The sequence below is a fragment of the Mandrillus leucophaeus genome, unplaced genomic scaffold (assembly GCF_000951045.1).
Source record: "Mandrillus leucophaeus isolate KB7577 unplaced genomic scaffold, Mleu.le_1.0 Scaffold1189, whole genome shotgun sequence".
Taxonomy (NCBI): Eukaryota; Metazoa; Chordata; class Mammalia; order Primates; family Cercopithecidae; genus Mandrillus; species Mandrillus leucophaeus.
In genome coordinates this window covers 280,965-301,857 of record NW_012100198.1, presented here as the reverse complement: position 1 = coordinate 301,857, position 20,893 = coordinate 280,965, and the positions used below count along the sequence as shown (strand labels likewise).

General features: G+C 41.2%; 1 protein-coding gene across 2 annotated transcripts; it reads left to right on the top strand.

Annotated features, from left to right (window-relative positions):
* The first annotated feature begins 3,986 nt into the window (after positions 1 to 3,986).
* HENMT1 (HEN1 methyltransferase homolog 1 (Arabidopsis)) lies at positions 3,987 to 20,099 on the top strand. 2 transcript variants are annotated; one of them, XM_011965921.1, is made up of 8 exons: positions 3,987 to 4,419; positions 5,339 to 5,437; positions 7,666 to 7,794; positions 9,543 to 9,655; positions 10,395 to 10,529; positions 17,219 to 17,398; positions 18,033 to 18,210; positions 19,394 to 20,099. In XM_011965921.1, exons 2-8 carry the CDS (start codon positions 5,417 to 5,419, stop codon positions 19,817 to 19,819), a joined length of 1,182 nt encoding a protein of 393 aa, XP_011821311.1. In that variant the 5' UTR covers positions 3,987 to 4,419; positions 5,339 to 5,416; the 3' UTR covers positions 19,820 to 20,099. The 2 variants fall into 2 exon arrangements, with proteins under 2 accessions (XP_011821311.1, XP_011821302.1); XM_011965912.1 differs by lacking the exon at positions 3,987 to 4,419 and adding an exon at positions 4,423 to 4,640.
* The last annotated feature ends 794 nt before the right edge of the window (positions 20,100 to 20,893 follow it).

Below are 20,893 nucleotides of genomic sequence, written 5' to 3'. Positions count from 1 at the left end.
CCTGCACCTTCCCATCAGGATGCCAGGCAGCTCAGTGGCCATTCTTACACGACGACAGCCAGCAATAATTTCACTACTGTGCAGAAAAAATATCCAACACTTGGAAACAGATTATTTCACAGTATTTAACATTCTCTAAAAAAATTTTATTTGTAATTTTAGAGACAGGGGTCTTGCCCAGGCTAGTCTCAAACTCCTGGCCTCAAGCGATCCTCCTGCCTCAGCCTCCCAAAGAGCTGGGATTACAGGCACGAGCCACTGCACATGGCTGACATTTTAGTAACATGCCAGAGAATTAAGCCTGTCTCACAGGCATATGGGTCTCTTGGGGATTGTAACTTTCTCTGAGTCACTCCTTACAAACATGAGAGTCCGAACAGTTAACAACCCTGAGAAGTTAGAGGTTAACTTGTAGAATATTGATAAGGTGAGAGCATGTTTTTGTTTCTTGCTTGATAGAGAAGATGCTCCAAGTGTGCTATTATTGCTCCATAGGTTATTATTCAGTTATATACATCATTCAGTGTTATCAGTCTGCTTGGGTGGCCATAACAAAATACCACAGACTAGATGGCTTAAACAACAAAAAATTATTTTCTTACAGTTCTGGAGGCCAGAAGTCTGAGATCACAGAGCTGGACTTTTATACATCCACACCAGTTAGTCATTAGCAAAGCACTACCCAGGAAAACATAAATTTTCAGGCACTTCCAGCTCTCTGTACACATGGACAGAGCTGCTGTCTTTAGTCAGTTTAAATGGCTCACTGGGCCTGGAGGATTCACTTCCAACATGGCTCACTCACATGGCTGGCAAGACAAGGCGGTGCTGGCTGACAGCCTGGGATAGCGGGTGAGTGGGGATTGAGTTTTTCTCCATGTGGGCCTCTCCGTGGGTTCCCTTAGTCTTCTTCACAGAATGTCATTTGGGTTCCAAGAGTGGATGCGTTAAGAAACAGGAAGTAGAAGCTGCCAGTTTCTTAAGTCCTAGGCCCAGAAACTGGCAGAGGTATTCTATTCATTGGTGAAATCACAAAACCTACACAGATTCAAAAGTAAAAGAAATAGATCCCATTTCTCTCAATAGGTGAGAAGGAATTCGTGCATCTTAGTCTGTTACAGTCTTCCTTCTGGACACAAACTATTTACATTCCTCTTACATGGAATATACAATCACCCTCTTCTCAAGACCTCCAGATATTCTATCCTGTTAAGCATCAGGCTCAAGCTGGCATCCAGAGTAACTTAAAAAATTATTATTAGTCAGGCGCGATGGCTCACACCTGCAATTCCAACACTTTGGGAGGCTGAGGCAGGTGGATCACTTGAGGTCAGGAGTTCGAGACCAGCCTGGCCAACACAGTGAAACTGTGTCTCTACTACAAATACAAAAATTAGCTGGGATGGTGGTGCATGACTGTAATCCCAGCTGCTCATGAGGCTGAGGTAGGAGAATCGCTTGAACCTGGGAAGTGGAGGTTGCAGTGAGCTGAGATTGAGCCACTGCACTCCAGCCTGGGTGACAAAACCAGACTCTGTCTCAAAAAAAAAAAAAAAAATTTAAATTTTGAAATAAATTTTTTTTTTTTTTAAAGACAGGGTCTCACTCTGTTGCCCAGGTGGGACCACAGTGGCATGATCACAGCTCACTGCAGCCTCAAACTCCCAGGCTCAAGCGATCCTCCTGCCTCAGCCTCCTGGGTACCTAGGAGTACAGGCACCTGCCAGCACAGCCAGATAATGTTTTTTTTCTTTGTAGAGACAGGTCTCACTATGTTGCCCAGGCTGGTCTTGAACTCCTAGCCTCAAGCCATCCTCCTGCCTCAGCCTCCCAAACTGCTGGGATTACAGTCATGAGCCACCTCACTCAGTCCAGGATAACTCTTGATTACCTATGGTGTGCCAGACACCTACACCTGCTGGACTGTAAAAGCTACGAAAGCATCTTTATCTATCTTTTAAATTCAAACCAGTGCTTGATCCATAATAAATACTCTACACATTTACCAAATAAGTCATCGTTTAACTCTCATTTTTCAACTTTAAAAAAACCCCTACCACTCAGAGAGGATGTCAACTTCCAAAGGTTATGCAGGAATAGTAAAATCAGGATTTAAGGCCTATTTGACTTAAAATCCACTCTAAAAAGACATTACATGGTCTGTAACTCAGTAGGACTTACCTGGTGTATGAAGGAAAGATGAGTTATAATGACAAAATGAGACGACAAAGGCTAAGCTATTAGCTGTGGGAAGGAACAGATGGTAGATGACAGCTTGAAGAGGTCAAAATTTGGTGATTGTCCAAGTGTGGGAAAGACAGAAGTGGATAGAGCCAAGGATGATTTTTCAGACTGTAATAAGAGTAGGAGGCCAGGAGAATGATGAAATAGGCAAATTTGGAGAGGGAACTGGACCTGAGGAGTTCAAGTTGATAAATGGATTGACCAGCAGGTGAGGCAAACACCCTCGTTCCAGGAATGCTGTATACATAATTTAATAGCTTTTAAATTTTCCTTTAAACTTTTGAAACTGTGGTAAATATACATAAAGCCATCTTAACAATTTTTAAGTTCAGTGGCATTCAGCGCAACCATCCTATCTACAAAATTTTCCATCACCCATTAAACAACTCTCAATTCCCTCCTTCTCCCAGCCCGTAGAAACCACCATTCTACTTTGTCTCTATGAATTTGACCACTCTAGGTACCTCATATAAACTGAATCATGCAATATTTGTCCTTCTGTGACTGATTATATCACTCAGCATAATGTCAAGATTCATCCATGTGGCAGCAAATGTTAGAATTTTACTCCTTTTAAAGGTTGATTTTCCTGAAACTCTGTGATTGGAAAAATAAAGGCTGAATATTCCATCATATGTTTATATCACATTTTGCTTATTCATTCATCCTTTAATGGACATTCGGGTTGTTTCCACATTTTGGCTACTGTGAATAATGCTGTTACGAACTTTGGTGTACAAATACCTGTTTGAATTCCTGCTTTGAGTACATACCCAGAAGCGAAATTATTATTTACTCTCAAACGTTCTCTTTTAAATTATATCCTGTAATAAGGTGTACACTCCTTTAATGAAGACAGTCTGCTAAAACTAGTTTCCCCAAGTCAACAGGAATCTCTCAAACTGTAATGTGAAATTATCATTGAGTTTTTTTTCTTTTGAGGCATAGTCTGGTTCTGTCGCCCAGACTGGAGTGCAGTGGTGCAATCACAGCTCACTGCAGCCTCGGACTCCTGGGCTAAAGTGATCCTCTGGCCTCGGCCTCCCAAATAGTTGGGACCACAGGCAGGTGCCACCATGCCCAGCTAATTTCTTTTTTTTGGGAGACGGGGTCTCACACTCCTGGGCTCAAGTGATCCGCCTGCCTCCCAAAGTGCTGGGATTACAGGCAGCAGCTACCAAGCTGGGCCTTACAATTGAATTTTTGAAGCTTATTGTTAGTTATGTACTTCTTTACCCATGACACTAGACCCCCAAATACCAAAAATAAGATTGGTGTAATTTATCACTGTGTTACCCTTAAGCTGTTAGCATAGTGCTTTGCTCATAGTAGGTGTTAAATGTTTGAAAATACAGTTCCAATATATCATTTATGGCATATTAATAGGCTATTAATTCAGTCGTAAAAACATCAGCTTTTGCATCTTTTAAAATATGTCAATCTTTTTTCCCTAAAGAAGGCAGCTTCGTCCCTCTCCTCACCCCCCTAATACTCTTCAATCACACACAGGTAATAAAGTACTTATATATATTAAGTAGAGTCTCCAGAGGGAAGGATGGCAGGATACAATAACTTTTCTAAGAGATCTGACAGTTCTATCCACAATACTCGGGTAAAACTATTTCGGGGGTCGGGGACGGGGCGCTGGGAGCGGAAAGAACGTTTTTCTGAGCGCAGGTATCACTGGGCCAACTTCACCCAGCCTACATTCCTTTAAGGCTCCCGTGGACTGCTCTGGGATCAAAGCGGAGGCTGACTGGGACTCCATCCGCCGGCCGCCTCGCGTGGAGCCTTGCTCCTACTCTTGCCGCCTTCCGCTGGCCGAGACCGTTTTTAGGCCTTTGCCACGCTTCGGGAGCGCCACGAACCCAACAGCCGCCCAAGCCGCCTCTCGGCTCGCGGTCTGCGGACATGCTCGGAGTCGGGGGCCTCCGCCAATAGCTGCCGTACCGTGCCGGGTCGCAGCCGCACGCTAGCGGGGTCAACGGCGCGGCGGGTGCAGGGGTCCTCGTCGCCAAGGTTCGGACGAGGACCTTGAAAATGGCTTCCGGGCATACGCCACAGCGGCCGTTACCAGACGCAAAACCGACGCCTCGGAGCCGAGGGCCTAGAGGGACAGAGCTCGCCGCACCATGGGACTCCCGCGGCCCAAGGCCGACCGTGAGAGCGCACGAGGTTGGCGAGCCCCGCGAGGAAGCCCAGGCGCAGGTGTGGGCGCCGGCGTAGCCGCGGCGGTAGCGTCACGCAGCAAGGCCGCGCGTGCGCGGGCGTCAGGGCGGCTCTGAGTTGAGGACGCCGGCGGCACGGCGCCGAGCTTTGCTTTTTCGGTTGGGCATGTTTCTTACCGCAAGGTGATGGAAGCGACGGCCATTACAAAGACAGAAGCGTTGGCTTCAGTGAGCAGGGTTTCGTAATACAAGTTGGTGACTAACATGTTGCCTAGATTCGAGACTAAAGTCTAGTTGTTGGAGACACACGTGCAATAGAGAACCAAAATTTAAATTCAAGTTTGTGAGAGAATTGGACAGATGTTGGAGCATCTCTGGTTTATCAAGGACACTTTTTTCCCCCTCGAAATTTCATTTTGACGATGCGTGGAAAAATTCTTGAAAAAATTTGAAGTTGAGGGTCTTAGCAATGAAATGGGCAGAACTCCTAAGATTGCTCCGTGTGTATCTAATTGAACTATTAATGATAGTAAAGGGAAAGGATGAGTGTTTTTGCTCTCAGTAGGGTTTGAGATAGTGAAAAGTTACGCTTTCTGAGCCTGTTTGCGAATGTCTGAAAAAATACTGGATACATTCTGTGGATTAAATGATAGTCCACATTTAATCCACAGATTGGCTGCTGTGAATAATGCGGCTTCGGTGTATAAATATCTGTTCCAGTCCTGCTTTCGTGGTTTTTTTTTTGTTTTGTTTTTGTTTTCTTTTTTGAGTACCCAGAGGTGAATTTATTATTTACTTTTAAGCGTTCTATTTAAATTATATACTGCAGTAAGGAGTAAGAAAGAGGCTTTCCTTCTTCCTTACTGAACTAAGCAGCTATTTCCTTCAGGCAACTCTTTACAAAAACGGTTTTGTATTTATTACAGCTGAGTCAGTGTTGATTCTCTCAAATAGAGCCTGAAGGATAAATCTTCATTTTTGTTTCAACAAAACTTGGAAACAAAATGGAAGAAAATAATCTACAGGTAATGCCACCCTTCTTAGCTGTGTATTTGACTCTTAAGAATTATCACCTGGATGTATTGTGAGATAATTGCAAGAAAAATTGATCACGTTTAGGTCCTAGCATTTCCTGGGGTGTTGGTTGAGGTAAACAAGGGTATACATAGATGAAAGAGTCACACTTGGTGTATGTAAGTAAATGTTTTTATTTTTATCACTAGCTGTTAAAGTAGCAAAATCTATTTTAAAAACACTCTAAGTAGTGTTTCCCCAGTGTGATCATGCATATGGATCACCCAGGGATTTTGTTAAGCTGCAGATTCTGTTTAAGGAGGTCTAAGACGGGTGAGGCCCTCGCTTTTGTGTTTCTGAAGTTTCTAGGTGAAGATGCCACTGGTTTGGAAACCACATTGGGAGTATCTAGGGTGTAGCTCCCTGCTGTCCAGTAGCTACACATGGCAAGTGGGCATTTGAAATGTGGCTAGTGGAACTGAGGAACTGAACTTTAACTTTTTTTTTTTTTTTTTTTAAAGACAGGGTCTTGCTCTGTTGCCCAGGCTGGAATGCACTGGCCCAGTCATGGCTCACTGCAGCGCTGAGCACCCGGTCTCATAACTTCATTTTTAATTTTAAGTTTAAAAATGGATATTTGATTACATTATTGGAAAAAAGTATGGAATAACTTGGGTACGTGAATGTATATTTTAAATGTAAAGTTTTTAAATCGAATACAGACAAGTATTTCTGATGAAACTTTTGGAACTGAGATGCAGAAGTACAAAATATATAGCATACTGGATTTTGAAGACAATGTGAAAAACAAGAATCTAAAATCTCACTTTTATATTGATTTTATTTGGAAATTATATTTTCGATATATTGGGTTAAATATTCCAATTCCAATTATAATTCCAATTATTGGGCTACAAGAAAGTTGCCTACTTGTATTTATCTATTGAACAGTGCTACACCAGATATCGAATACCCTTTGGACTACTTTTATAATACTGCTGTGTAGGAACAGTAACAGCTGTTACAGATTAATCTTATAAATCCTGTTTTTTTCTTGGGGTCATGGTAAAGAAAAAATTAGTCTGACTTTATTGAGGACTGTTGCAATAAGAACATTGCGAAGATGAAGCATTTGACCACATAGGGTGATCAGATAGCCGGGGTAGAAGATTCTGTCTAAAGTGACTTAGAAGTATTCTTATTAAAACTGGGTTAGGCAGCCCAAAGATAGGATTGGGGCCAGGTTTGAGGTCTATTCAAGAAGATGGCTCAGAGGAACCTGACTAAAGTTTGGTCAGGGAGAGAGTCTTTTGCTGGCGTGGTGGAATGTTCCTACAGATGCCCAACTACTCAGGAGGCTGAGGCAGGAGGATTGCTTGAGCCTAGGAATTTTAAATTAGCCTGGGCAACATAGTGAGACCCCACCTCTCTTAAAAAGAGAGAGTGTTGGCCAGGGATCTCACTTAAAAAGAGAGAGTGTTGGCCAGGTGTGGTGGCTCACGCCTATAATCCCAGCACTTTGGGAGGTGGGCGGATCACAAGGTCAGGAGTTCAAGAAGAGCCTGCCCAACACTAAGTACAAAAATTAGCCAGGCATGGTGGCATGTGCCTGTAATGTAATCCCGGCTACTCGGGAGGCTGAGGCAGGAGAATTGCTTGAACCTGGAGGGAGGCAGAGGTTGCATTGAGCTGAGATCGCGCCACTGCACTCCAGCCTGGGTGACAGAGCAAGACTCTGTCTTGGAGACGGAAAGAAAAAAAAAATATATATGTATATATATATTTTATATATATATAATATTTATTTTATATTTTATATTTTATATATATATATAAAAAATATATATATATTTTTTTCAGTCATTATGAATATTTTCCAGCCTCCTGCCTACTTGGACCACAGGCTTTGGCAACTCACTTCATAAAATGTCCCTGTGGTTAGGAGTCTTCTAATTGTTTTCATTGAATACATTCATTAGTAATGTTCCCTTCAGCTGAAACTAAGCTATAGGGAGCATAGAGCCAGATTCTCACGTAATAAAAGGCATGAGGATGCTTAGATGAACTGTGGAGGAAATGCAGCGCTACCTAATGATTTTAGGACAAGGGGTATGTGAAGGCCAGTGTGTTTTTCAAAGTGTTTGGGGGAAATAAAGGGTTTTTTTTTTCTTTGCCCCTTATTTAATTTCTGAAGTCATGCATGATTTAGAACCTGTCTTTTTTTGTTTGTGAACTTTAGTGCAGTAGTGTGGTTGACGGTAATTTTGAAGAAGTTCCCAGGGAGACGGCAATTCAGTTTAAACCTCCACTATACAGACAGCGGTACCAGTTCGTTAAAAATTTAGTGGATCAACATGAGCCTAAGAAGGTAGGTATTTCTCTTTCCAAACATTTAATTATTAAGACTAGTAGACTAGTCTTATGAGGTGTTTTGTCAAATGGATTAGCATGGAGAGACTTTTCACAGGGATTACTGCAATAGGGAGAATGCCGTAACCACAAGATCTGCAAGTGTCTTAAGAGTTAAGCAAAAGAGGTTTTTCTTTTACTGGAGAAGTGAACAAAGCTAGAAACTAGGGAGGTGGGATGAAAGGGTGGTTTGAAAGGACAGTAGAATGGGGAGCCTTAAGGAGGGGGCTGTTTCCTCAGACTAAAGTTCAGGGCCCTGGGGAAGAAGGAAAGTTTGAATAAAGTATGGTTAAAAAAGGAATTTTCTTCCCATTGATCAGTGGGGACAAGTATTCATGATAATCATTTGAGGCAAAGAATGGAAACACAAGGAATCTCATCTAAGTTTTATGGAGGAGGGTCGTTCTTTGGTTCTTTGCAGTGAGCCCTTTCCTAGAACACAAAGCATAGGTGGATTCCTTTAGCAGATACCAGAACCACAGGGCTCAGATAGAATTCAGCATTGTCAGGTTCAAATGTGAAGAAAATCTTGAGATTTTGTAGTTGGATATGATCTTGTAGGTACTGTATTTCTAGAGCATTTAGTTAGAATATCGGGCAAACTGGTATTGTAGCCACAGCTATTGTGGTTCTTTCAAAATTAGATGATAATGGGCCGAGTGCGATGGTTTACACCTGTAATTCCAGCACTTTGGGAGGCTGAGGCAGGTGGATAGCTTGAGACCAACCTGGCACCATAGTGAGACCCTGTGTCTACAAAAAATAAAATTAGCTGGGCATGGTGGTGCGTGCCTGTAGTCCCAGCTACTCAGGAGGCTGAGGTGGGAGGATCCCTTGAGCCCAAGGAATTGAGGCTGCAGTGAGCTGTTACCACCTGCACTCCAGCCTGGGCAACAGAGCAAGATCCCATCTCAAAAAGAAAATCAGATCATAATGAGCCTACTCAGTTAACTTCAGAGGAAAGTCATAATTGCATACAATCTACATACATACATCCATACCTGGTTACTATACTAATGAATTGCATGTGAATTAGATGCGGGTAAGGTGAATTTCTAGATGAAAGCTTTCTTTTTCTACTTAATATTGAAGACTTAGTGAAGATTCCTGTGTGTGAAGGTTTCCCTTAACTGCACCACTACTGTTTCTACATTTGCACACAAAGGCGCAGGTATTAGTTTATGTCTTTGTAGCCATCTATGCATGTGTATTCAGGTAAAGCATCTAAAATTGGCTTTTTGGCAGCTCAAAGTTCAGTATGGAATTTCAGATGGTTTGAGGTAATTGTTTAATCAAATAAATGTGTGAGGGGTGAAAGCAAAGTTTTAGAAAGCTTTGTTTGCTGAAATATGCTGAGAATAAGACTCCAAATTCTGATTCTGAATGGGAAAACTGTGTACCTAATTGTTTCTCATAAGTTCAATATAGACAGTAACAGTTGTTCTGGAATAGGAATGGACCTTTCTATTTTAATATGATCAAAAAGAAATTTGCCTGTGGGCTTATAAAGTCTCAGGTTAATTTGTGTGTGTGTGTGTGTGTGTGTGTGTGTGTGTAGAATCTTCTGCCAAAAAGATCCTTCCATATAATACTTTTATTATTTTATTACTGATATATACTCCCCTCTCTCCTCTTCAAAAAAAAAGTTTTTGATCATGCTTCTCTGGCTATAAATGTCTTTGAAATAACATTCTGTCTCATCTACAGGTTGCAGACCTGGGATGTGGTGATACTTCACTCTTAAGGCTGCTAAAAGTCAATCCATGCATTGAATTGCTTGTTGGAGTAGATATTAATGAGGATAAATTACGATGGAGAGGGTAATACCTACTTTCTGAAAGAATTATGCATTAATCTAAAACTAATGGCATTATTAATTGAGTTTAGAGAAAGTGTTGATTTTATACTTGTTTTAAAAGATTGGCTTTTAGGGATTTTCATCTCACTGAATGATCAGGCTTTGCCATAACACTAAAAATACCTGCATTTTATTGCTACCAACTTAAAGTATAGCCTCAGTTAAATGATTATAATACTCAAAGCATTGCAAACTAAAATTCAGATAGCAGAATCTCATCACTTCAATGCTGGACACTATGATAATTTATAGCAGAGAATTTAAAATGCCCCAGAACACTGAGGCCAAGGCTCCAGGCCACCACCTCCATTTTGAACCATAGCATTTCTCCTATCTCTTGTGCGTATAGTATATATACATTAGATTTCCACAGATTGCTTGAAGAATATTCTTTTTCTAAAGAACAAAAATCTCAAAATCACTGAATCAAAGTAAGCTGGAAAACCAAAAGTATTACAAATGAAAACAATATAACAATATTAAATATTCAAAATCTTTTTTTCATTGACCAGTAGCTTCCCACTGTGAGAGGAAGTTTCCCCATAACCTGGTGTTTAATATATCAAGACAAAGAAAACAGGCCATGGCAGACTTACATCAATAGAGGTAGAAGATAATTGTCAGAGGATCTGAGTTCTGTAGCTGGTGAGAATTTTCAAATAGATTATGTTCAGAAAGTTTCTTCAATAATTATTTTGCAGGGATTCGTTAGCTCCTTTCATGGGGGATTTTCTGAAACCTCGGGATCTGAATTTGACCATCATATTGTATCATGGCTCAGTCGTGGAGAGAGACTCTCGTTTGCTTGGATTTGACTTGATAACGTGTATTGAATTGTAAGTTTTAAACTGATATACTGTATAACTGTTCATTTGCAAAACCTGAATAAGTCTCAGTGATCTTAGTGTCCTAAATATTTAGGTCTTGATTATTGTAAGGAAAACTGCTCATTGGTTGGGAATATCTTTTTACTCTGCTTTTCCAGCATTTTACTTAGAAATTTCAAGTATACAGATAAAAATTGCCATAAATACATAGTACCAAGAATACCTATACCCCCCTTTATCCAGATGTTAACATCTTCCTCACTTTTTAAATAATTTGTACATTGCACCCTCCCTCTTCTGTTTCCCCCTCCTCCATCTCCCTTTAGAGTTTTTTTTCTTTTTCCTGAGTCAAGTAAGGGTGTACCCATGGCCCTTTGCCTCTACTGAAAAATTCAGTTTAAAAGTTGGAGGCCTCACACTACTTGACTTGAAAATATACTACAAAGCAGTAGCAATAAAAACATCGTGGTTCTGGTATAAAAACAGAGACATAGACCAATGGAACAGAATAGAGAGAACCCAGAAATAAATCCATGCATTTACAGCCAACTGATTTCAACAAAGACACCAAGAACATATGTTGGCAAAAGGACACCCTTTTTGATAAATGGTACTGGGAAAACTCCATATCCCTATGCAGAGTGAAATTAGACCCCTATCTCTCACTTGATACAAACATCAACTCAAGATGGATTAAAGAGTTAATTGCAGACCCAAAACTATAAAACTACTAGAAGAAAACAGGAAATGCTTCAGGACATTGGTCTAGGCAAAGATTTTGAGTAAGACTATAAAAGTGCAGGCTACAAACAGAAATACACAAATGGGACTATACGAAACTGAAATGTTTCTGCACAGCAAAGAATAGAGTGAACAGAACCTGTAGAATGGGAGAAAATATTTGCAAAGTATTCATCAAGGGATTAATATTTAGAATATACGAGAATCTCAACAGCAAAAAAATAACCCCAAATAATTAAAAAATGGGCAAAGGACCTGAATAGACATTTCTCAAAAGACATACAGATGGTTAACAAGTAGATGAAAAAATGCTCAACATCACTAATCATCAGGGAAATGCGACTCAAAACCATAGTGAGATATCTCATCCCATTTAGAATGGCTGTTATTAAAAAGACAATAAATGCTGGCAAGGATGCAGAGAAAGGAAACTCATATAAATTGGTGTGAATGTAAATTAGTACAGCCGTTATGGAAAACAGTGTGGAGGTTTTTCAAAAAACTGAAAATAGAACTGCCATGTGATCTAGCAATCCCACTACTGGGTATTTATCCAAAGGAAAGAAATCAGTTATATTGAAGAGAGATCTGCACCCCAGTGTTTATTACAGCACAGTAGCCAGGATATGGAATCTACCTAAATGTCCCTCAGTAGATGAATGGATAAAGAAAATGTGGTATTTAGGCTGGGCGTGGTGGCTTATGCCTGTAATCCCAGCACTTTGGGAGGCTGAGGCAGGTGGATCACCTGAGGTCAGGAGTTCAAGACCAGCCTGGCCAACATGGTGAAAACCCATCTCTAGAAAAATGCAAAACAATTAGCTGGGCGTGATGGTGGGTGCCTGTAATCTCAGCTACTTGGGAGACTGAGGCAGGAGACTCACTTGAACCTGGGAAGTGGAGGTTGCAGTGAGCTGAGATTGCACCATTGCACTCCAGCCTGGGCAACGAGCAAAACTCCGTCTCAAAAAAAAAAAAAGGATATATGCACAATGGAATACTATTCAGCTGTAAAAGGGAATGAAATTGTCATGGATGAACCTGGAGGGCATTAAGTGAAATAAGTCAGGCATAGAAAGATAAATACCACATGTTCTCATGTCTGGGAACCTAAAAAATGAGCTTAAATTTAAGTGTAGAGTAGAGTTATTATTGGCTGGGAAGGGTAGTAAGGAGGAGAGGATAGGGAGTGATTGGTTAATGGATACAAAACTACAGCTAGATAGGAGGAATAAATTTTATTGTTCTACAGCACTGTAGGGTGAATATAGTTAACAGTTGTGTATTTTCAAAGAGCTAGAAGAGGATTTTGAGTGTTTGTAGCATGAAGAAATCATAAATGTTTGAGGTGATGGAGATCCTCATTACTGTGACTTGATCATTACACATTGTCTACATGTATCAAACTATCACTCTGCATCCTATAAATATGTACAGTTCAGCTTATTTCCAAGGCAAGGGGTATTATGTAACCAGTCCCCTGTCCCCCATTTTTAAATAAGAATATTTTTTTATTTTGGGCTCCCATTGATTAGATTCAGCTTCTGCATCTTTGGAATACTGCAGAACGCCACAGAGGTTATTTGGGTCTTTCTCTTGGCCTCCCATCTGAAACACATAATGTCCATCTGTCCCTCCTTGATGATATTAATTTTGATTCCCCTTCTCCTGCTCCCCGGTCAAGGTGTTTGCTCCACTGTGTAATTACTGTTTTGATTTTGCCTTTTTCTCTCACAACTAATAGGGAGACATATTGAGACCATGTAGATACTTTGTCACACATTCGTATTTCCCCCTAGATTTAGCATCATCAGTGATTCTTTTCTGATCCAATCTTTATGACAGTGGAGGCAAATGATGTTTACTGTAATTCCAGTACTACCTCTAGACATTTACCAGTCAACCCTTGGCATTTTACCAGGAGGAAGAGCCCTCCCTCTCCCCACTTATTTATTTATCAGTAAGTGAACTCATGAATTCTTACTTTTTGATGGTTTATGATTTATTACTGCACTTATTTTCTTATTCAAGTTGTCCCAGGGTTAGCTAGTGGGGGCCCCATTGAGCTGGCTCCTGAGTCTTGAGATAGGTCTCGTTTTTGTAAGTACTCTCTGACATCCCAGATGTGCCAGGCCTCCCTCCTACTTTTCCTTCTCTGGTCCTGGAATAACTTATTTCTCAAAGGAGCTCTGTTTCCTTTAAATGGGGATTGGTATTTAGGAACCTAAGATAGGTGCTTCTTAATGACTTTTAATAGTTAAAGGGCTTGCTCTGTGGTCATTTTGCCTGGTTGTGTGTTCAGGTTGATTTCTCATTTTTATTTATGTTTGTATGTATGCATTTATGTATTTTGAGACAGGGTCTCGCTCTGTCACCCAGGCTGGAGTGTGGTGGCACGATCTTGGCTTACTGCAACCTCCACTTCCCAGGTTCAAGTGATTCTCTTGCCTCAGCCACCTGAGTAGCTGGGATTACAGGCACATGCCACCACGCCCAGCTAATTTTTGTATTTTTAGTAGACATGGGATTTTGCTATGTTGGCTAGACTGATCTCGAACTCCTGGCCTCATGTGGTCTGCCTGCTTCGGCCTCCCCAAGTGCTGGGATTACAGGCGTGAGCCACTGTGCCTGGCCTGATTTCTAATTTTTAGTAATATGTACTGCTCCTCCAAAGCAGAGAGTTTACTTTGTATTTTTTTTGTATTTTCTATTGCCTGGAACATATTAGTTATAGGAAACAAAATTGAATGAAGAACAAAGGAGCCATATATCAAGTTTAGAACAGCAACTGGCAATAAGAAAATCTACTCGTAGGTATTTTGGTCTCATCATTCGTACTTAAATATATCCAGTTTGTCCTTCTTGAAGTTAGTGTTTCAGTTTCCCGTGTACCTCTTCTATTATTTTAATTTTTATTGTGGTAAAATACACATAACAGAATTTTCCATGTCAACCATTTTAAGTGTACAGTTCAGTGGCATTAAATACATTAGCATTGTCATGCTGCCACACTACCATCCATCCACAGAACTTTTTGTCTTGCAAAACCAAAACAATTACCAACCTGTTAACAACTGCCTGTTCCTGTCTCCCAGTAGCCACCATTCTATTTTCTGTCTCTATCAGTGGAATCAGGCATTATTTGTACTTTTGTGACTGGCTTATGCCACCTCTCACAATATCTTCAAGGTTCACCCATATGCTGTAGCATGTGTCAGAAATTCCTTCTTTTTAAGGCTGAATCATCCATGGTATATGTATATACCATAGGCTGTTTATGCATTTATCTGTTGATAGACACTTGGGTTGCTTCCACTTTTTGGCTATTGTAAAAATCGCTGTTCTGAACATGGTATACACATATCCATTTGTGCTCTGCTTTCAATTATTTTGGGTATATATCCAGAATGGAAATGCTGGATCATATGGTAATTCTGTTTTTAATTTTTTTGAGGAACTACCATACTGTTTTATATTGTTTTCTGTAACAGCTGCACCATTTCACATTCACATTATGGACCAATAACTTACTAGTCTAAGAATGGCAGTGACTTGGCTCCTTGAAGTCACTAGGAACCAAATTCCTGTGTCTTGTTCTACCGTCCCCTGGAGTGTTAAACCTATCTGTGGTCATAGCTGGGTCACAGACATATTCTCCTGGTTAATAGGAGAGGGGAAAATCACAGAGGCATGTATGCTAAATATTTTAAGACCCAGAAGGGGAAAACATCTCTTCCATTCACTCTCTGTTTGTGAGAACTTAGGCTTGTGGTCACACCTGGCTGCAAAGGAGGCTGGAAATGGATCCTGTAAACAGGCAGCCATATGCCTGTGACAACTCTTCCTATGGAGGAAGAATAGAGTAGAATTTGGTGGACAGCTAGCAGCATCCACCACAGAAGTCCTTGCCAAACTGCCTTCCTTAGGAGTTGTACTGATTCACATGCCTATTGCTCATGTAGGAGGGTTTATTTTCCTACCCCTTCACCATATGACTTTTCCAGTGTTGTCGTTTCCTACTTGATCTTTGACAGCCTGCTAGGGGGAAAGTAATCTCAGTGTACTTTCAACTTATATTTTTCCTGTATCACATTTTCACCTGTTCCAGAGTTCAGAGCACTTCTCTGAACTATGTGTTTTTTTAATGAATTTTTCTTATTGGATTGTTAATATTTTTCTTACTAATTCATATGCTTTCTTTTTATGTTAGGGAAATTAGCCCAGTTAATATGATACACATAGCAGATATTTATCCCCACTTTGTTTTTTGTCTTTATTTTTAATGACTTAAAAAAATAACATGTAAAATTGATGATTTTTAGGTGGTATAGTTGTGTGAATTTGAACACACATAGTTTAATGTAGCCATCACTATGGTTAGGGTACAGAACAGCCCATCACCCCAAACACCTATTTTGTACTACTCCTTTGCCATCATCTTCCTTTATTTTCCATCACTATAGTTTTGTCCTTTTGAGAATATATGACAATAGAATCATATAGTTGGTAATCTTTTTTTTTTTTTTTTTTTTTTTTATTTTCAGTAGAGACAGGGCGCCCAGGCTGGAGTGCATGGAGTGCAGTGGCGCAACCTCGGCTCACCACAGCCTCTGCCTCCCAGGTTCAAGCCATTCTCCAGCCTCAGCCTCCCGAGTAGCTGGGATTACAGGAGCGTGCCACCGCGCCTGGCTAACTTTTGTATTTTGAGTACAGATGGGGTTTCACTATGTCGGCCAGGCTGGTCTTGAACTCCTGACCTCATGATCCACCCACCTCGGCCTCCCAAAGTGCTGGGATTACAGGCGTGAGCCACCACGCCTGGCCACAGTCTGTAACCTTTGAGACAATCTTCATTCACTTTTTGATGGCTTTGAGAGTTATCTAAGTTCTTCTGTGTGTCAGTAGTTGGTCCCTCATAATTTCTGAGTAGTATTCCATTGTATGGAAGCTCCACCTTTCATTCTTTACCCATTTAAAGATATTTGGATTGTTTCCCGTTGGAGTGATTATGAATAGAACAATTATAAACATTCACATACAGGTTTTGTGCAGAGATAAACTTCACTTCACTTGTGAGTGGGATTACTGGGTAGGTCGTAGGTTTAAGAGTGTGTGTATGTTTTGCTTTTACAAATTTCCCTCTGTGCTGGGCATGGTGGCTCATGCCTCTAATCCCAGAACTTTGGGAGGCTGAGGTAGGCAGATCACCTGAGGTCAGGAGTTGAAGACTAGCCTGGCCAACATGATAAAACCCCATCTCTACTAAATATACAAAAATTAGCTAGGGGTGGTGGTGGGTGCCTGTAATCTCAGGTACTCGGGAGGCTGAGGCAGGAGAATCGCTTGAACCCAGGAGGTGGAGGTTGCAGTGAGCTGAAATCATGCTATTGCACTCCAGCCTGGGCGACAAGAGTCTCAGTCTCTCTCTCTCTTTCTCTCTCTCTCTCCTCACACACACTCTCTCTCTCTCTCCTCACACACTCTCTCTCTCCTCACACTCTTTCTCTGTTTCTCTCTTTCTCTCTTGACTGAGTTTTGCTTGTCGCCCAGGCTGGAGAGCAATGGTGCAATCTCGGCTTGCTGCAACCTCTGCCTCCTGGGTTCAAGCGATTCTCCTGCCTCAGCCTCCCGAGTAGCTGGGATCACTGGCGTGCACTACCACACCCAGCAAAATTTTGTATTTTTAGTAGAGACAGGGTTTCATCATGTTGGCCAGGCTGGTCTTTAACTCTTGACCTCACGTGATCTGTCCACCTTGGCCTTCCAAAGTGTTGGGATTACAGGCATGAGCCCCTGTGCTGGCCTGAAGAATTGTTCTTAGGTCATGTAAGCATTATTACATATTCAAAGAAGGGAGAAATCGATATACAGATGGAAATTGTTTTTGATAAATCAATTAGAAAAATATGTGCAGGTGAAGCTAAATTTTATTATGTCTTTCTTATTGACCGTTTTAGAATAGAACATTTGGATTCAGGTGATCTGGCCAGATTTCCTGAAGTGGTATTTGGGTACCTGTCTCCATCCATGATTGTCATCAGCACACCAAACTCTGAATTCAATCCCCTGTTTCCATCAGTGACTTTAAGAGATTCGGATCATAAATTTGAGTGGACCAGAATGGAGTTTCAGACCTGGTAAGTTCAGAAGGGTTTTTGTTTATTTGGGATCCTGTTGGAGTTTAAAATCTTAGGAAATAAATATTGATATACATACATTACCTAAATTGTTTTGTACTTTCTTCCAATAAAATTGATTCCAACGTGTGACTTAGTAGGTAATAAGATCACAAAGGAACCATTGCATTTGGGCAAGTTTGGAAAGGGAGGAGGTGTAGTCACTGGGCATCTTTTATGTGAAGGCATCTGTAGTACTGGCATGGAGATGAGGAACAAAACAGAGGGAAGGTTTGGGGCAGTGAGAATGAGCCTCATGCCGCTCCCTGGGGTATCTCCTGAGGCTTAGTCATGTTTTCTGGTGTTGTTGCAAACCCAAATGGATAGTTGGGTTGAGCCCTTATGGTCTCCTTGTCCACCCCTATAGCCTGCCCATGATGTTCCTTTCCTCTTCCATATTCTTAGGGTAAATTGGAAACTGACACTATATCCTTGCTTTGATTTCTCATAGAAATACATTAGGAATTTGTAACTTAGAAGTATTTATGTTAATTGTATTTTTCATGTTCTATTGTACTGCTGACCAGAAATGGTTCCTTATTTAACAGTAGCTCTACATTTAGAAAAATGATTGCTATCCTCGTTTTGGTTTCAGGGCTTTATATGTGGCAAATCGCTATGATTACTCTGTGGAGTTTACTGGTGTTGGGGAACCACCAGCTGGAGCTGAAAATGTTGGATACTGTACCCAGATAGGAATCTTCCAGAAAAACGGAGGAAAGGCAACAGAAGCATGTGTTTCAGAGCAGCATGATCAGCATGTTTATAAAGCTGTGAGTATTCTTTGTGAGATATCTGTCAGGGCTAGCGATACATTAGGATGGTGAACTTTTTTGGGGAGTAAGAATCCCCAAAGTAGAGATGAGTATAAATGACCTTGCTTTGTGGTTCACCCTAGGAGAATTCTTCAGGCCCATGACTTCTGTCCGAGTTAGCCTATGGTATCCTTTGAGACTGCCTGGCCCTTTGGTGTGTTTCAAGGCATGTTAAAGGGAATGATTGCTGGGGTTGTCTTAGAATACTTCAAAGTGGCTGGGTACAGTGGCTCACACCAGTGATCCTAGCACTTTGGGAGGCCAAGGCAGAAAGATTGCTTGAACCCAGGAGTTCGAGTGCAGCCTGGACAACATAGTGAGATCTCCATCTCTACAAAAAAACACCCAGAATATTTCAAAGCAATACTTCAGCAACCTCTTTTTGTAATCTGTTAGGATTATCAGTAGTAAAAAGGAAAGCCAGCAGCAGTTTCTCCCCGGCTTGGCTTAGGACATTACTCTTTGAACCTACAAACTTCTCAGACCCTTTTGGTTTAAAGAGAAGAAGAAGAAACACATCCTCCCCCTCTTTAAAAATTTATTTAATTAGGGGTCTTGTTCTGTCATCCAGGCTGGAGTGCACTGGCACAATCATGGCTCACTGTAACCTTGAATTCCTGGGCACAAGCGATCCTCCCACTTGAGCCTCCCAAGTAGCTAGGACTACAGGCGTGCACCACCATGCTCAGCATTTTTTTTTTCTTTTGTAGAGAAAGGGTCTCACTATGTTGCCCAGGCTGGTCTTGATCTTCCATCCTCAAGCAGTCCTCCTGCCCCACCTTCCTAAAATGCTGAGATTACAGGTGTGAGCCACTGCATTTACCCACATTTTCCCTTTTAACTGAACCATTTTTCGTTTTTTTGCCCTTTCCCCTGTAATATCAAGTAGAAATACTGGGTTCGTGTGACTTGGTAGAAACCTGGCTGGGAGACACTGGGCATTAGCATTAGAAAGCAAATCAGATAGTTAATGTCTGTGTGTCAGTAATTTGATTCCCATTATAATTGAGGCATTTACGATTAGTAGGATCTGACATATTTTCAATATGTACATTTATTCTTACATGGCAAAAAAGTTATTGATGGCTTTGAAAATTTTTCCATGTATTTTCCATATAAGTGTTTTGTTTTTGCCCTTCAGGTTTTTACCACCTCATACCCAAGCTTACAGCAGGAAAGATTCTTTAAACTTGTGTTGGTTAATGAGGTATCCCAACAAGTGGAAAGCTTAAGAGTGAGCCACCTGCCAAGGCGGAAAGAACAGGATGGGGAATGGGGTGATGAGCCCAAAGACACTGGCGGCTCAAAGGCCCCTGTCCCATGCTTTGGACCAGTCTTCACAGAGGTTGAGAAGGCCAAGATCGAGAACTCTCCCAAACCCTTCTGTGTTGGAGATAAATTTTTCGTACCTCTGCAGAGACTCCTTGCTTATCCCAGGTTGAACCGCTTATGTGCTAATGAAGAGATGATGAGATCCGTCATTGCTGACTCAATTCCTCTGAGCAGTGATGGTTCTGCAGTGGTGACTGACCTGTGTAATTATTTTGATGAACAGTTTGAGTTTTGAACCATGTTTATTTCCTGAAATTTCAGGGTCTCACTGATAGTTGTGCTCACTTAGAATTTAGGTTTTTTTGTGTGTGTAATCCTACTTCAAGTAATGTTTTTAAAGTTTCACTGCAAAAGTCTGTGTTCCAAGCCATTGGACAGACCTGCTTGACATATGGCCAGACTGCAGTAAGCCCTGAGAAAGATATTAGGGTTTAACTAAACACGGGTGCTTTCCTTTGATCTTGGACTTTTTTGTTTTCTCAAGAATAAAAAAGTTGGATGTGGTAATATGTTAATTTTGAACTTACCTGTATTTTTTGTGTTAGAGCCATGAGTTGATTGTTGTTAGTCTGTTCTCACATTGCTGTGAAGAACTACCTGAGACTGGGTAATTTATAAAGAAAAGAGGTTTAATTGACTTCCAGCTCTGCAGGCTGCACAGGAAGCATGCGGGAAGCTGGGGAGGCCTCAGGAAACTTCCAGTCTTGGTGGAAGGCCTTTGAAGGGGAAGCAGGCACGTGTTACATAGCTAGAGCCTGAGGAAGAGAGCTTGGGGAGGTCTACACACTTCTAAACAACCAGGTTTAACAACAAGAATAGCAAGGGGGGAAATCCGCCCTTGTGACCCAGTCACCCCCCACCAGCCTGCTCCACCAACACTGGGGATTACAAATTGACATGAGATTTGGGCAAGGACAGAAATACAAACCATATCAATTGTGATATTAAAAATTTAAGAGAAAGTTGTCAAATATAGTATTCAAAACCTTTTCCTTGGGGTAAGAGTAGCTTTAAAATTTTTCTGGGATTCTCTGTCTCCTTTATGCCAAATTCTAACCTGTGTAATATTTAGCCTAGAACATCGATGAAACAGCAATGCAGGTGGTTGGAGGGCATAGAAGCCTCTTCATGATGTAATTGCTGTCCGTGTTTTTTTTTTTTGTTGTTGTTGTTGTTTTTTTGAGCCAGGGTCTTGTTCTGTTACCCAGGCTGGAGTGCAGTGGCATAATCACGGCTCACTGTAGCCTCAGCCTCTGGGCTAAAGTAATCCTCTTACCTCACCTCCCCACCAGTAGCTTGAACTACTGGC

What these genes read in the sequence shown, in the direction of transcription:
- HENMT1 (XM_011965921.1), top strand. Translation starts at nt 5,417, where the DNA reads ATGGAAGAAAATAATCTACAG. An exon ending in TGGAAGAAAATAATCTACAG is followed by an intron (nt 5,438 to 7,665) that starts GTAATGCCACCC and finishes TGTGAACTTTAG; the next exon opens with TGCAGTAGTGTGGTTGACGG. An exon ending in AGAATGGAGTTTCAGACCTG is followed by an intron (nt 17,399 to 18,032) that starts GTAAGTTCAGAA and finishes TTTTGGTTTCAG; the next exon opens with GGCTTTATATGTGGCAAATC.